Source organism: Panicum virgatum, chromosome 5K, assembly GCF_016808335.1.
Source record: "Panicum virgatum strain AP13 chromosome 5K, P.virgatum_v5, whole genome shotgun sequence".
NCBI lineage: Eukaryota > Viridiplantae > Streptophyta > Magnoliopsida > Poales > Poaceae > Panicum > Panicum virgatum.
Genome location: NC_053140.1, coordinates 1,182,131 through 1,198,416, shown reverse-complemented (window position 1 = coordinate 1,198,416; position 16,286 = coordinate 1,182,131). Strand labels below are relative to the sequence as shown.

At 42.2% G+C, this 16,286-nt stretch overlaps 1 protein-coding gene across 2 annotated transcripts; it reads left to right on the top strand.

Annotated features, from left to right (window-relative positions):
- Nucleotides 1–9,704: 9,704 nt before the first annotated feature.
- On the top strand, nt 9,705–15,110 carry LOC120705523 (U11/U12 small nuclear ribonucleoprotein 59 kDa protein-like). Of its 2 annotated transcripts, XM_039989909.1 has the most exons (10): nt 9,706–9,858; nt 10,019–10,221; nt 10,331–10,706; nt 10,822–10,905; nt 11,019–11,084; nt 11,440–11,512; nt 12,241–12,626; nt 12,774–12,814; nt 13,156–13,304; nt 14,467–15,110. In XM_039989909.1, exons 2-9 carry the CDS (start codon nt 10,034–10,036, stop codon nt 13,232–13,234), a joined length of 1,293 nt encoding a protein of 430 aa, XP_039845843.1. In that variant the 5' UTR covers nt 9,706–9,858; nt 10,019–10,033; the 3' UTR covers nt 13,235–13,304; nt 14,467–15,110. The 2 variants fall into 2 exon arrangements, with proteins under 2 accessions (XP_039845844.1, XP_039845843.1); XM_039989910.1 differs by lacking the exon at nt 14,467–15,110 and having other exon boundaries at nt 9,705–9,858; nt 12,726–12,814; nt 13,156–13,269.
- The last annotated feature ends 1,176 nt before the right edge of the window (nt 15,111–16,286 follow it).

The window sequence follows — 16,286 nt, the reverse complement described above, 5'->3', positions numbered from 1 at the left end:
GACAATGATAGTGGCCTCTCTATCCGAACAATTAGCCAAAGTTTCAAAAATCCACTGTCTGGGGGATCCAAATGGTTTGGGCAATCTTCTGAAATCACATCTTTTCTTTAACTCCTTCCAAATTTCCATGACATATTGACATGTGAGAAAGGCATGTTCCACGGTTTCTTCTCTCCCACAATGATAACAGAGATCATAAGCTGGGATGTTTCTGATTCTAAGCTTTTGTCCAGTTGGGAGGCAATTATGTGCAAAACGCCGTAAAACAATTTTCATCTTGGGCGGAGCTTTAATACTCCATAGGTGTTTCCATTCTTTTACAGAACGCACCTGATCTGATGATTCTCCCTTGCCCATAATACTAGCCTTTAGATGTACCGCCTCACTTTTGGCCATGATATATGCATATTTCACCGTGTATATGCCCGTCTTTGTCAGAGGCCATGACACATAATCAGGAATCCGATTGTGGCTCAAAGGAATACTTAGAATACTCTCCGCATCAGCAGAGCTAAAGCATATGCGTATTAGCTCCTTATTCCACTGCCTAGTTGATTCATCAATTAGAGCATTCACCTTAAGTTCATCAGGTATTTGCACCATAGGATGAAGTGGAGTACACGTCATATCAGGGGATCCATCTATCCTTCATAATTCTGATTCTTTTCCGTTACCCACTCGCCAAAGGATGCCTCTTTCCAAAAGCCTCTTGCCAAACATCAAGCTTTGCCATGTAAAAGAACACGACCTTGTGGGACCAGATTCTAAGAAGGAACATTTTGGATAGTACCTCCCTTTAAGAACCTTTGCACAAAGAGAATCAGGTTCTGTTATCAACCGCCAACCTTGTTTTGCCAACATTGCCTGATTGAAAATCTTCATATCTCTGAAACCCATTCCTCCCATGAATTTTGGAGTTGTCAACCAATCCCAGGATCGCCAATGCATTTTCTTTTTGCCTCCCTCAAAACCCCACCAATGGTTTGAAATTATTGCCCTCATCTTTTCACAAATACCATCAGGAAGCTGAAAACAACTCATAACATAATTTGGTATGGACTGTGCCACAGATTTAAGCAAAATTTCCTTTCCTGCTCTAGACAAAGGTCTGTCACTCCATGCTTGGACACGTTTCCACATATTTTCTGTAATAAAGTTGAAAACACTCATTCTGGATTTACCCACAAAGGAAGGCATGCCCAAATAAGTGGACTGAAGTACATCATTATGCACATTTAGAGAGTCCATTACCTTTTGTTTAATATCAGCCGGGCAGTGAAGGCCAAAGTATAGGGATGATTTCTGCACATTGATCCTTTGGCCAGAGCCCGAGCTATATGTCTGCAAAACATATTTCAAGGTATTAACACAATTTTCATTTGCACGTGTAAAGAAAATAGTGTCATCAGCAAATAAAAGATGTGATATAGCTGGCCCCAAGAGACCATTTCTCACCCCTTTTAAACGACCAGCTTGTTCTTCTCTCTTCAGTAAACATGAGAGGCCTTCAGCGCATAGCAAAAATAAATAAGGACTGATTGGATCTCCTTGCCTTAATCCTCTTGTTGGTATAAAAGGTTCGGATAGCTCTCCATTTACTTTCACTGAATAACGGACTGAGGAAACACAACGCATAACGCTGTTAATCCAGCTCTGTGCAAAGCCAAGCTTTTGGAGAACTCCCTGCAGATAAGACCACTCAACCCGATCATATGCTTTCATCATGTCGATCTTTAGAGAAAAAAGGGGTTTTAGCACGCTGCCTTCTGATTGAATGCATACATTCATATGCTATAAGCACATTATCTGTGATTAGCCTTCCAGGAACGAAAGCACTTTGCTCCTCTGCAATTATACTCAGCAGCAACCCCTTCAGTCTGTTAGCTAATACTTTTGATGCAATTTTATACGAAACATTGCATAAGCTGATTGGTCAAAAGTTTGATAACAATTCAGGTTTGGACACCTTTGGGATAAGGACGATTGTTGTGTCACACAAACCATCCGGTATGTCTCCTCCCTCTAGAAAATTTCTTACAGCTTGGCATATGTCATCCTGTAGCATGGTCCAGTGCTTTTGATAAAATAAGGCGGGAAAGCCATCTGGACCAGGGGCTTTTGTTGGTCCCATCTGAAAGAGCGCTTCCTTTATCTCCTCATTAGAATAAGGTTTGCAAAGAATCTCATTAGTGTCCTGGTCAATACGTGGTGGGATTGCTTCTAAAATCGTGTTTACATCAGCATGTGGTTCAGTTGTAAACAAGTTCATATAAAATGTCCTGGCCATCTCCTTGATCTCTGATTGGTCCTCACACTTGCTCCCATCTTGCCTCAAAAGATGTTTTATTTTATTTGCCCTCCTTCGAGATGTCGCCCTTGCATGGAAGAAAGATGTGTTTCGATCCCCCGCTTGAAGCCAATCAACTCTAGAACGCTGCCGAGCCACTATTTCTTCTCTCTCAAACAGCTCACAGAGCCTTCGCTCAATATCTCTTTCCTCTTGGGAATAAGTCCTGGTGGTGCTATTAATTCTCAGCCTCATCAGACGTTTTTCAAGTTTCCTGATTTCCTTGCGGGGAGACCCAAACGAGTCTCTACTCTATTGAAATAAAGTTCCTGCCAAATTGGATAGTTTGTCCCAGGTTGTTTGTAAGCTGCTTGGTCCAACTGACCCAGCTGCTCAACTTTTCTCCACCGTTTCCATGTAATCTGGAGCCCTACACCATGCTGCTTCATATTTAAAATTGTGCCCCCTTGTTCCCCTTTGTCTTCTATCTGAATACTTTGATAGAGATAAATGTACAACAAAGTGGTAAGAAGAAGTTGTGATAATATTTTCAACCTGGGTATCATCAAAGAGTTGTAAAAAATGGCCATTAGCAACAGCTCTGTCCAGACGTACACGAATATTACTATCTCCATGTTGTTTGTTATTCCAGGTATATTTTGGCCCACAGAAACCCAAGTCAACAAGTTGACAATCCTCCAAACAATCTCTGAATAACCTCATCTGAGTCTCACCCCTATCAGTTGGTCCCATATGCTCATCATTACTTAAAACTTCATTAAAATCCCCAATACAGACCCACGGTCTCTGCCACTGGGCCTTGAGAAAGCGCAAGCGATCCCAAAAAATATGACGTCGATCTGTTTTTGGTTCCCCATAAACAAAAGTTGCTCGCCAAATCACACCGGACGCCTCTTTAACATGCACATCAATAAAGTTCGAACAAAAAGATTGCAGACTCACACATAAATCAGTGGACCAGAAAAGAGCAAGGCCTCCACTCCTCCCTTGGCAATTAACAGCCAAACATCCATTATATCCTAGCGACCACATAAATGGTTTTACCCTTTCTTCCTTCATTTTTGTTTCTGATAAGAACATAAGGGAGGGACGATATTGCTTCACTAGCCAGCGAAGCTCCCCCACTACCGAGTCCCGCCCCAAGCCCCGACAGTTCCAACTTAGGAGATTCATGGCTCTCGGTGGGGCTGCCCAGGAGCCTCCGCCGATCCAACCGCATCTGAGCTACTAGCTATCCTCATCTTTTTTGCCATCTCATCATCTTCTCCATCTAAAACAATATCTAAATCTAGACACCATTTTGCTGTAGTGAACTGTACAGATGGGCTAGCAACAATGAGTGCCATAGCATTGTGACCGGATTCTGCCATTAAAATCTGGTCCTCCTTACCAGAGTGAGGTTGGGGTGTTCTTGCTTGTTTACGCTTAGTACCCTGGCCACTTGAGAAATTTATAGACAGTTCCTTCCCCACTCCTTTCACTTCCTTTTTACCATTCCAGGTTTGTCGCTTCAATGGTGAGAGAGCATTGTCCTCACCCCCTTTGTCTCGATCCCCCCTGTTGTCGATCCTCCCATATTCCCCTGGCTACCAGGGCCCTGCAGTCCTTGATGGGCCTCACCTGAATCACGTTGTCCACTAGAATTGATGCTCCGGCCAGCAAAAATGGGTTGCCAATCCTCTACCCCCTTCTTCTGTTTGTTATCATCCAGTGCACGCAGATCCTTTGCATACGGTAGCATCCCATTCGCATCGCGTTCAGCCGGAGTCGGGCACTCAACCGAGGAGTGTCCAATAATTCCACATGAGTAGCAGTAATTTGGTAGCTTCTCATATTTTACATTATATATTTCAGTCGTTTGTCTCTTTTCTGAGAAGATAGTAATGCACCTGAGCAAGGGTTTTGAAATATGAACCTGCACCTTGGCTCTCAGATAAGGACCCCATGCTCTTCCATGGGCATCAACATCTAGTTTCATGACAGAGCCCACTTTCTTGGCTAACTCCCATCCCCATTTTCTGTTCATGAGTCCAAAGGGAAGATCACAAATCCTAATCCATATTGCCATTTTGTCGAAGACCACCTCTGATGGCCTTAGGTTCGGATCAAATTGCTGAATTAACATTGCTTTCTTGCCCACATTCCACGGGGAACCATCTAAAACTCGTTCCAAATCCTGCTTGCAACCGAACTCCACAATGAAGATGTTGTCCCCCACTGATTTTGCTTCCAATCCCTTGGGATTACCCCACGCCGGCCGAAGTGCCGACATGATAGTCCGAATATGGAGGACATTGGATGACAGGACCTTACCAATGATGGCTCGATCTGAGGTCGCCAAGCCTTCCAGGTCAATGTCGTCCACTGCCAGAGCGTCACTTTCTTCAGCGGTGAGTTTGAGCCTTCCCAGCAGCTCTGTCACACTGGAGCTAGGTCCGGCAGAGCTTTCCCCATCCATGGTCGCTCGTCACAAAAACTCGGTGAAGCTACCCCCTCCCGTCTTCAGGAAGGAAAAAGACCCCTCTCTATCACCAGATCTGGTGACCCGCCCTCCCTTTCCCCTTCCCCCTTCCCCTCTGCAGACACAGGCCAAGGACGGGTAGCGAAGCAAAAGTTCGCCCCTTAGTCGTCCCGAGCCGTGGCAAGAGGAAGGAAGAAGCAGGGGCTCTCGGATGGTTGTGGAGAGGGACAACTAGATGGAGCAGAGTGCAATCTGGATGGCCGACAGATGCACAAAGGGATCCCAGAGCCTAGGCCCGCCGTTCGCCGTGGCGGCGTCGGAGAGCTAGCGAACGGGAAAAGCTCCGCAACAACTGGCCTGGTTGGGTCCCCCATTTCTTCTGTTGTTGTGTGATTGTCACGTACGCGCACACATCAATATAAAATAATTCGCGTTCATCCACCAATACCAATGATGATGATGATTATTATTATCTGCAGTGCAGGGGGGCAAGGCTATTCATCGCGCGTGCTACCAGACGCGATTCCATCGCAGAAGCAGCAGCGCACGTGGCAGCCCGTCCGTTTTGTTTTTTTATTTTTTTCTTTGTTAGAAGCCCAATTGGCAATTATCCTTCCCGGACGCGAGTTCACTGATGGTTTCGGCATATTCTTTTCGCTTCGTTTCATGAGCCCATTCTATCCTATCATCTAGTTTCAATTTAATTTTTTGAAATTACACATGACTTTCTTCATATAGAAAATAGATGTCGTTTAGGACAGCAACACAGAATTACACAGTACTTCCTCCATAAAGGAAATATATGTCTCCAAAGGATAACTTTGACCACTTATTTTTTTTAAAAAAAAATATTTGTTGAAAAGTGATATATATATATTTTTATGAAAGTACTTTTTAAGACAAATCTATTCATATGGCTTTTATTTTTTTAAACTCAATAACCTAAAAAATATTCACGATTTATTTTTTCAATGTTTGACTCAAATCTTATCCATAACGACATATTTTTCCTATATGGAGGGAGTACAACTCAGACACTCACAACGCACGTACAAACTCACACCCATATGAACACACATACGCAAACTCTACCCCTATGAGCATCTAAGAATACTGAGACGACAAATCCTCGAGATTAACGAAGTCACCACATGCGTCTCGCTGTCGACGGAAACGTCGCCTACCACTGAATGCACAACACCGTTAAATCCCAGAATATTCGCTCCCATGAGGAGTCGGACCCAGGACCTCAGGTGCTACCGAAACTCTTGTAACCACTAGGCTACATGCCTTTTCAATTTGATTGATTAGTTAGCCATGGTCAAACTGTAGTATCTAAAACAATTCATGAAATTTTTCTAAACGTTAATTTCTGTTTTGGAAACATGGAATTTTGTTCCGCTTAGTTCAAAACATTTCTCCTTGTTTCTTAAATTCACAACTTTTCCGATTGTTTTTTCAAAAAACATTCCAAATAGTTTGGCACTTATAGAAATGTTCTAAACTTCTACAAAAGTTTAGAAAGAAGTTTCCCTTGTTTGAGACATTTACGTTTAATATTTTTTAAAACAATTTGAATTGTTTGACAAACATTTTTTTGGAACTTTTTGGGTAATCATTTCTATGGACCACTGTGAATTTTTCTAAACGCTTCTGAATTCTCCATTTACTCGGAACACTTTGAATTGTTCACAAACAAATTTGAATTTTTTTGGAACCTTTTTAAACAATTTGAATTGGTTGGCGAACATTTCTACAGAACTTTTTAAATTTGAATTGTTCCCAAACAAATTAGTTTAGGGAACATTTTTGTTTCCATTACAACACTTTGATTTCCATTATAAAACTTTTGAAAACCTCTTAATGTTCCGGAACACTTTTGAAATGTCCCGAAAATAAATCTAAATATTTCAGAACAATCTGAAAGTTTTCCAGGACATTTTTTGAATGTTCACAAAACAAATCTGAAAGTTTTCCAAAACATCCGAATGTTTGGGAACAATCTACTAAATAAGTCTGAATGTTTTGGAAGACATTTGAAAAAATGTCTTAATGTTCCGGAATACTTTTGAAATGTTCCGAAAACAAATTTGAATGTTTCGGAACAATCTGAAAGTTTTCCAGAACATTTTTGAAATGTTTCCAGAACAAATCTAAATGTTTCGGAATAAACTGAAAGTATCGATACATTTCAAATTGTTCCTGAATAATTTGAATGACAACACTCAATTGAATGTTTTGGAGGAATTTGAAACTTTTTCGGAATAATATGGGGACTTCTATTCATCGCTCTTTGCGATTGGATTTCATCCAATCGCAGAGGCCGAGCGCCCCCGTCCGCCCCCGCCGTCGACCGCCTCCCCCGGCTCCGGCGGCCTCCGCCGCCACTCTCCACCGCCGCCACACTAATCGAGCTCGCCACCCAGCCGCCGCCGTGCCGCCTTCTCTTTGCCCCCGCCGCCGGCAGTGCCCACCAGGGGTCCTGCCCCGGCCGGCCGGTGGCGCTCCCGCGTCGCCTCGCCCTCCGCCGGCCGAACCGCAGCCGCCGCCGGGCCGCCGCCGCCCCCGGCCCTCTCCTCTAGGTCCGGCGGCCATGGAGCCCGCCCCAACCCCAGCAATCCGAAACCCTAAAGCTCCGCCGCCTCCCGCCACCACCCCCGCCGCCGCCTGCCCCACCAACCACCCCCCGGACCCCAGCAACCCCCCTCCCCTAACCCTGGCACCAACCACCATCGCGAGCTGGAGGTTGAAGAAGCACAGTGCGCACGGGCCCACCTGCAGAGCGCCGCCTCCCTTCTGCGATAGGTCGCGTTCCAGTAGCGCGCGTGATGAATAGCCTCCCCCAATAATCTGGAATGTTTCGAAACAAAAACTGAATATTTCGGAACAATACTTAAAGTTTCAGAACATTCTAAAAACAAAACAATCTACTAAACAAGTCAGAATGTTTCGGAACACTTTTTGAAAACATCTTAATGTTCCGATACACCTTTGAAATGTCCCGAAAATAAATCTGAATGTTTTGGAACAATCTGAAAGTTTTGCAGAACATTTTAAAAATGTTTCCAAAGCAATCTGAATGTTTATGAAAGTTTCGGAATATTATGAAAATAGGACAATCTACTAAATAAGTCAGAATATTTCGGAATACTTTTGAAAACTTCTTTATGTTCCGGAACACTTTTGAAATGACCTGAAAATAAATCTGAATGTTTCCGGAATATTTTTGAAATGTTCCCAAAACAAATCTGAATGTTTCGGAATATTCTAAAAACAAAACAAATCTACTAAACAAGTCAGAGTGTTCCGGGAACAGCTTACATCTGAATGTTCTGGAACATTTTTTTTGAAATGTTTTCCAAAACAAATCTGAATGTTTCGAAATAAACTGAAAGTTTCAGAACATTCTGAAAACAGGACAATCTAGTAAACAATTCATAATGTTTCGAAACACTTTTGTAAACATCTTAATATTTTGGAACACTTTTTGAAATGTTCCGAAAACAAAATTTTAAAATGTTTACAAAACAAATTTAAAAGTGTCCCAAAAAAAATCTAAATGTTTCGAAATAAATTGAAAGTTTCGGAACATTAAGAAAACAAGACAATAAACAAGTCAGAATGTTTCGGAATACTTTTGAAAATGTCTTAATGTTCCGGAACACTTTTGAAATGTCCCGAAAACAAATCTAAATATTTTCGGAACAATCTGAAAGTTTTCCAGAATATTTTTGAAATGTTCACAAAACAGATCTGAATGTTTCAGAACAATGCTGAAAGTTTCAGAACATTCTGAAAACAAAACAATCTACTAAACATCCGGGAACACCTTTTTTGAAAACATATGAATATTTGGGAACACTTTTTGAAATGTTTCCAAAACATCCGAATGTTTGGGAATAATCTACTAAACAAGTCAAAATGTTTCGGAACACTTTTGAAAAACGGCTTAATGTCCCGGAACACTTTTGAAATGTCTCGAAAACAAATCTTAATGTTTCGGAACAATCTGAAAGTTTTCCGGAACACTTTTGAAATGTCCCGAAAATAAATTTGAATGTTTCGGAATAAATTGAGAGTTTCGGAACATTCCAAATTGTTCGAAGTTTTTAATAGTACAAATGTTTCTCTGAAGATGTTTAAACCTGTTCACCTGTTCCTAGTTTACTTTTCCAATTTCACGTTCCTCTGAATATGTTGTGATAGAATAAAACATGATTTCTGTTTCTATCGAATTCGCTGTGGAATGGCTGAAACGATGAAACAGTGAAACGTTTAGCTCGTGGAATTTGAATGGCTGAAACGAAACGTGAAATTGGGCCGCAGGGGGTCGGCCCACTATAACCAACGTGGGACCTGAGCATCGGGACGACGTGCTGAACTCTCTGCGACGGATCCAGCTAATTTCGCTTGAAGCGATGAATAGACCTCCCCCTGCACGGGGTGGGTGCCCGAGATCTAGAGCCAACTCAACTGATCGACGGGCCACGTCACTCGTTTAGCTTAAAGCAATGAACCGCGACCAGTGCTACGTGGCCGCCCATGACTGGCTGCCGGGCTACGCGGCATGCATACAGCGCGCCTCGTGGGGCGAGGTGCCCAGCCCCACAAGTCAACGTGCAGCGCGCAACGTGCCCCCCGCGTCTCTTTGCAGAAAGGCCCATTAGATTGCCAGATAATAATAATACAATAGACGCCAGGGACAAGGCAGCCCACGACTCTCGCCACCCGGCCCAGCCCACCCCCGATGGCCCAAGACCAGCATTTCGCAGGAGCACGGCTGCACGGCGGAGCCCAGCTGGGGGTTCTCCCGTCTCACGTGCCCCCTGAACGAATCACCCGTCTCTCTTTGCAGAAAGGCCCATCACGCGACGGCAAGGCCCACAGGCCGCTCGGCCGCCCAATACCAACATGAGCCCAGCTGGGGCCCGCCTTGCGACTCCTCTCCCCCTTTCCCGATCCATCCAACTGCAGCGCCGCGCAGGCAGCCGACCCCCCCATCCCGCCCGCCGCCGCCGGGGCGCTCGCCGGAGACACCTCGTCCTCCTCCAGCGCCGCACCTCCTCCTTGTCACCTAAATAAAATCTCGGTAAGGCTCAACCGCTCCGTCAGTTTCAGTTTTCCCTCTAATGATACCATACCATCCCTTCGAGCGAGCGCCAGAACTTCCGAACGATTCCACCAGGGAACGTCTCGCGGGCCACGCCGTGCTTTCTGCAATTTGCTGACTTCGTATTCTTCGTTCGCAGCCGCGGCTGCTCGGTATGTTCCGCCCGCCGAATGCTTTCGGGGCGCCTCCACGTCCTCTGCAGCCTCCCCCGTGGCAGTGGCGGCAGCAGCAGCCGCCGCCGCCGCCGCCCCAGCCTTCGCCTGCCGTTTCCTTCTGGCAGCGCGACAATGTGCGGGACCATGTGAGGAAGCTCCAAGAGACCATCGAGGTTTCGAGTGCACTGTGAGTCCCTGTTGTTTCCTCAAGGGATACCCTGGATGGAAGCCACTCTTGGTCACGCAATTTTGTTATTTACGCTCTTGTCTTGACGATGGATTTGATGAACTGTCAGGATAAATGAGCTCGAGGAGATCGCAGCGACCAGAAATCCCGGTGATGCTGCTGCACAAGAATCTGACTTGTCTTCGGTGAACCTACCGTCAGGGTCTGCTGATTCTTCGGAAGACAAGCACCTCTGTTTCGTCGAGCTCGCTAGATCTATGGGGGTTAGTCAGGATACTCATGAGTCGATGGCAGTAGATGCAGCTAATTACCTTTGCCATCAACTTCAGCATCTTCTTGCGCCTATTGCTTCTGCAACTAATCAAAGCGGTCCTTGGGAGGAAAGATCGGCAATGGTTAGGTTAACTCAGAAGCTGCAGAAAGCCAAGAGAAATAAGAGCTGGAGGAAGAGGAAACGAAAACATGTCGCAGAGCTTTTCCAGAAGGTGGTCCTCACCCTTGTCTTTTTACGGTTTATATGTTTGTGAAGGCCTTCCTTAAAAGCAGCCAAAAATCCAACTATGTGATGACATGCACATGCACTGTCTCGATGTTTCACAGGAGCGTGCAGATTATGATAGAATTGACCAGGAAGCTGATGAATGGAGGGCCAAGCAAATAGCCAAGGACATTGCGAAACGGAAGGTGCCTTTCTTTTTATTTTTGTGAAATTTTGTTTCACTTGTTAGGGTTATTCTGAATTAGGACACCATTGCTGCTCCATGATTAACTGATTCATTTGTGTACTTGTAAACCAGGTGGAAAGCATGAAGCAGATTGCTAGAAAGAAAGCAAATGAGGAAAGAAAGCGCCTAGAATCTGAGGTACAAATTTCATGCCTATCGTGTACTGTGAACAATATGTTCTCTAGCTTGTTCAGGACTGTCTTTTATTACTTTGTTAGTATGGACAAGTTTTGCTGCAACCATGAAGTTATGCCTTCCTATTCTTTTGATCTTTCTCTTGTTTTCTTATGAATTTAGGAACCCTCTAATTCTATAATACACATAGTTTCTAGCTGTTTCTTCAGAGCTGTTATGCAATCAGTTCATGAATAATTGAGTAGTTGTTCGAGTTACTTTCTTTATTATTTAATGGCTAATATTGATTCTATGGATGTTTTCATAATATTCTTGATTCTGAATATACTAACTTTGTATATATAAATCTGACTTCCAGCTCGAGCTTGCCCTAATGGTTGAGAAACTTCAGGAGCTTCGTTCTATAAGAGTTCAAAAAATGAAGAAACAAGGTGAGATATTCCTGTTTACCAATTTCTTTTTTTTTCTCTTGAAAAACGCAGGAGAGCTGCGCCTCATTATATTAAGAAGGAGTTTACCTATTTCTTTATTTACCTTGTCTGTTTATACATGATATATTTTCTAACCTTCTGACCCTAAATTATAAAATTAATGAGGTGGATTATCTAGGAAATAACGTGTCATGTTTAATTTAGTTAACAAATATTTTAGCATTTAAATCCACTCTCTCAGCCATAAAAGCATAGGCAGTTGGAAAAATTGTGGTGATTATACTTTATTTTCGTAATTGACTTACATCGTGAAATACCAATTCTCTGATGGACTTTTACTAATAAAATTTTAAAACAGATGGAGTGTCATTATCACATTGTTTTCTGACCTTAAAGACTCAGCTGTATTGTTCAGATTCCGGCAAATGCATGCTGAAAGTGCACATGCCTAGCAACCCCTTTCCTTTTTTTTGAGAGAAAAGGACATCTTAATCACGTCAGCAATAACGTACATATGTCCACCTGTATATGATCCCACTGGCGCAAACTTTTAATGCCACTGCTCACGGGCTTCTGCAAGACTGCAAACTTTTAGGAATGCCAGTGTGCTCACGGGATTCTGCAAAACTGCAAACTTTACTCTTTGCATCGATGATGTTGATTTTCCTTTTCTGTTTTGTTTGGTGTTTTGCAAGAGATGAATATATGGATTTCTTTTTATGTCGTAGGTCATTTTCTTCCTGAAGAGGATGATAAATACCTCGAGCGTGTTAAGGCTGCAGTTGAGGAAGAAGAGCGCCAAGCTGCAACTGCTGCTCGGACTGATGCTGTTAAGGATGCTATTCTGACTGCTGAGGAGTCAAGGAAGGTTCCACAGAATGAAAATCATCACGAAGATGGTTCTGAGGATTTGAAAAATGGACCAACAGAAGACAAGAATCTGGGAGATGTAGGGGTAAGTGAGAAAAATGACCAGGCAAGCCAGAAAACAGAACATGAGGGTCATAAAGTTGAGGGGAAAGTGCATGGACATCATGACCCTGTAAGCAATCTTCCTTTTGAGTTCTATCATTATTATCATGGAAGCAGCTACGATATGGGGACACTCATTGAGGTAATTATGCCAACTTAAGAACTTTGTGAGAGTATTTCTTAGTTAATCATGTATAAGACTGTAAATAACTTGATAATTTTCACTTTCACTTCATGACAGGGGCAATTACTCAATATATTTACTCAGTAATAACTCGTTTTTATATAGGTCCGCAGAATGTGGGATTCTTTCATGAGACCTGGAGGAAGGTGAGACTTTTAGTGTTGAAGCAATTTCTTTCGAACTAGCTAGATGCATTGAACAAGAATCTCTGTAACTAGTTTGAAGTTGCTATGCAATTATGGTTTGTGGGCTTCTTTTAGTTAATAATAACGAGATGAAAACCATCAGCTTCTTTTAGTTTGAAATTGATGCATTGTTGTGTCCTCCACTTTCAAGCCTGATACACTTATGATAGCTTCATATCTTCTACTCCTATATAACAGCATGTAACTAATGTACAGCTGGAGTAACAGAATGGCTCAGTGCTGTGGTGTGTTAATCAAATCTTATATATTCTTTTCCTTGTGAATATTGCACCTGCCTGCAGCCGTATACCTGGGCACTGGGTTCAACCACCCCCTCCATCTGATGAGGTATGGGCATCGTATTTAGTGCAGCCCAAGTAAATCACCATTGAGTTCTGCAAATAGTCTTTTCTGCTTCAAAACCACTGGAATCTTTCAAGGATCCTGCGAGGTAAGCTATGTACTTGAGTTATAGAACTTTAAGTGTTTTTACATTCCTTGAGAGGTTTCAAGAGGTATCAGTACCTCCTGTCATCTCATGTCAATTAATGATGTAGAAGTGTTATGGGTGCAAGAGATTGCAGTAGTCTGGGTTAAGTTTACTCAGCTGCTTGTCCTATAAACATTTTAATGCTTAATTATCTTCCGGTTTAGGCATGGATTATCATGAAACTTTCTATAGAAACCATCTGTGTGTATGTGGGAAAAAAATATTTTGGTCTATGTATACATTTTCCAGGATGTGGTATTTTCCACACCTACTATATGTTCCATCTGTGGTTTCTGTGATGTCAAGTCCTGAATTAAATTTTAATTTGTATATGCTCAGTTGATATCCTGGCTTAGTTAAGGAAAAGAAAGAAAATACTAGCATGGACTCTCTTTTTGATGGTTATAGAGGCATTTTGTTTATGTGAAGATTGCCAGCAAGAAATTATTTTTCTGACTTGTTGAGCTGTTCATTGCGACCTGCTGTCTACTAGAATGTGACTCGAAATTACTTAGCCTCAGGGCATATTACTACTGAGAGTGAAAAAAAAGGAGGAAAAATTGAGCTGGAATCCATTAGGTCTGTAGTTCCTAAATCCTAATTCATAGAGACCATGTTTAACATAAAACTATCTCGTTCTTGAAACAGAATGTCCCACTCTAATGATATGCGGTTATGACATGCTCCCAACTTATTAAAGCAGAAACTTGTAATTAAGGAAGAAAACAGAAGTATCTACTATCTACAACTGATTCGAGCACTAAATTACCATGTTGAGAAATAAACAACTTACCATCCGAGCTACAATATTTCAGTTCTTTTCTTTTGGTGTAAAAAACTAAATACAGCTAAAGATTTTTTTAGATCTAAAATGATTTGTAAATATTATGTAGCATAATGCTACTCGTTGTTTATATCCCTTTGCCTATTGTTGATTTAATTTCATGGAGTGTAAGACTATGCTATATTTTTCTATTAGGCTTGACATGGACCTTTCTCTAAACTGCAAAATACTTTAATTACCAGTCAAAACAACTTCAAGATCACTGTATAATGAATTAAGCTAAGCTTTATTATACGCTGATAATTCTTTTATATTCACCTTTCGTCTGGTGACTCCCAGGATCCGAGGACAAAACAATGCGTAGTTCTGGAAGAAACTATGACATCTTGCTAAGACAACTTATAGATTCCAAGTTAAACTCAGTAAATGGTGACTCAAAGTACAAATGAGAAGGTACAATAACCAGTTGATCTGTGTTTGACTCAGATTCTATTCTATGATAAAGTGGAATGAAAAAGAAGCTGAAGCAAAGAGCATTGACTGGCACCAGTGCTCAAGAGTAAACTATATTCATGGATTTAAGATGCTGAAGGTAAATTTGTAACATACAAGACTTGGTCTGCATGATCATATCTTTTGCTAGCTTCATTCCTTCCAGCTGTCCAGGCATCCTACTGTTTTACTGGTGCCTCAATCATTGTCTGCTCAATGAGTGCAAACTTCCATAACACTTTTGTTGGCACCATCGTTCATTTTATCTCCAAAAAAGTAAGTCCTTGATTTGTCCAAGTAAAGAATGGCCCCCTTGATTTGACGTGGTAGGTTCTCAAATAGTAGAATTTAGTGCAATCTGTGTATTCTGCTGAACTGATGAGAAATTTTGGTAAAGGTGACTGGTTAAGGTAAAGCATTGTATTTAGCGTACCAATGATGAATGGAGTTTTTAATATCTTGGTCTAGTCAATGATTGATTAGATGGATAACATTTTTGTGCCTCAGTGCATGGCTATTTTTGCACTTTTTCAACAACAACAAAAAAAATAGCACAAGGCTGCAAGTGCACGGCCATTTGAGTTACCTATACCCATTTTCCCTGCAGCAGCATATTCTGGGGAGATGACTGACAGCTGACCTGTTTATTAGGACTTTGCTTTTCTATATCATGTACAATGGGCATAAGGCTCCATGAAAAGCATCCAACGAAAAACTTATGGACACCCTAAGAAGAAACAAAGAGGTTCATGAATTGGATGGCATTAGCATCGAGTACTAGATCTGTTAGATAATATAAGGACAGCATATGCAGACCACCTTTCTGGTTATGCTTGCTTGCTCCTCCCATTCTCTATCTCTTTGAGGTGATTGCATTTCCCAACACTGAATCCTAAAGCTTGTGGTGACAAAATTGATGATTCTTGATATCAGGGCAACATATCCCCCTGCTTTTGTGGATAATAATGCCGGTTTGCTCTTTTGGAAATTGGTGGGCACACTAGTATAGGTTTCTAGTTGTAAGAAACGGAGTATACAGTGTTGCCCTCTGACTTTGTTGAAGGCAGTTTCGTTTCTGCATTTAGGCATGGATGTTAAGAGACAGGTCAATGAAGCAACCCACCTAGCATGGTCATGTCATCCTTTGTGACATATTGCTAATCCTTTTTTATTCCGTGCAGTGCTGTAGCGTTACAAATACATGGATATTAGTGAAAGTTGGCGAACTATGCTATATAATTTGAATTCCCCTCGCCAAAAGAAAATAAATTTGTCATTTTTTCTTTACAAAAGATAACTCTAGTTGCGGGTTGAAAGCTACTTGAGTCGTGCTAATATTATTGTGATGTTGGGCGAGTGCTGCTTTGTTTCGTCATCTTTTAATTGTTATTCATACGGCATTTCTCCATGGATTCCAAAAAGGACTAAAGGGAAGAACGTAAAAGCATGGCGCGCTTTTGTCTTTTGGCCTTTAAGCTACTTTAGATTTGATTTCCATGCTTTGCAAAATGGCCACGGAACGATTGGTTTGCTGGGATTTGGGCTCTAATTTCCCCCGCATGATGTGGCGTGGCTGTGAGTGTGACATGGCCTCGTAGCTGGGTGGAGTTGGCGTGTGTGGCTACCTTGGTTGCCTCTTGCTGATCCAACTTCTCTGACTTCATGAA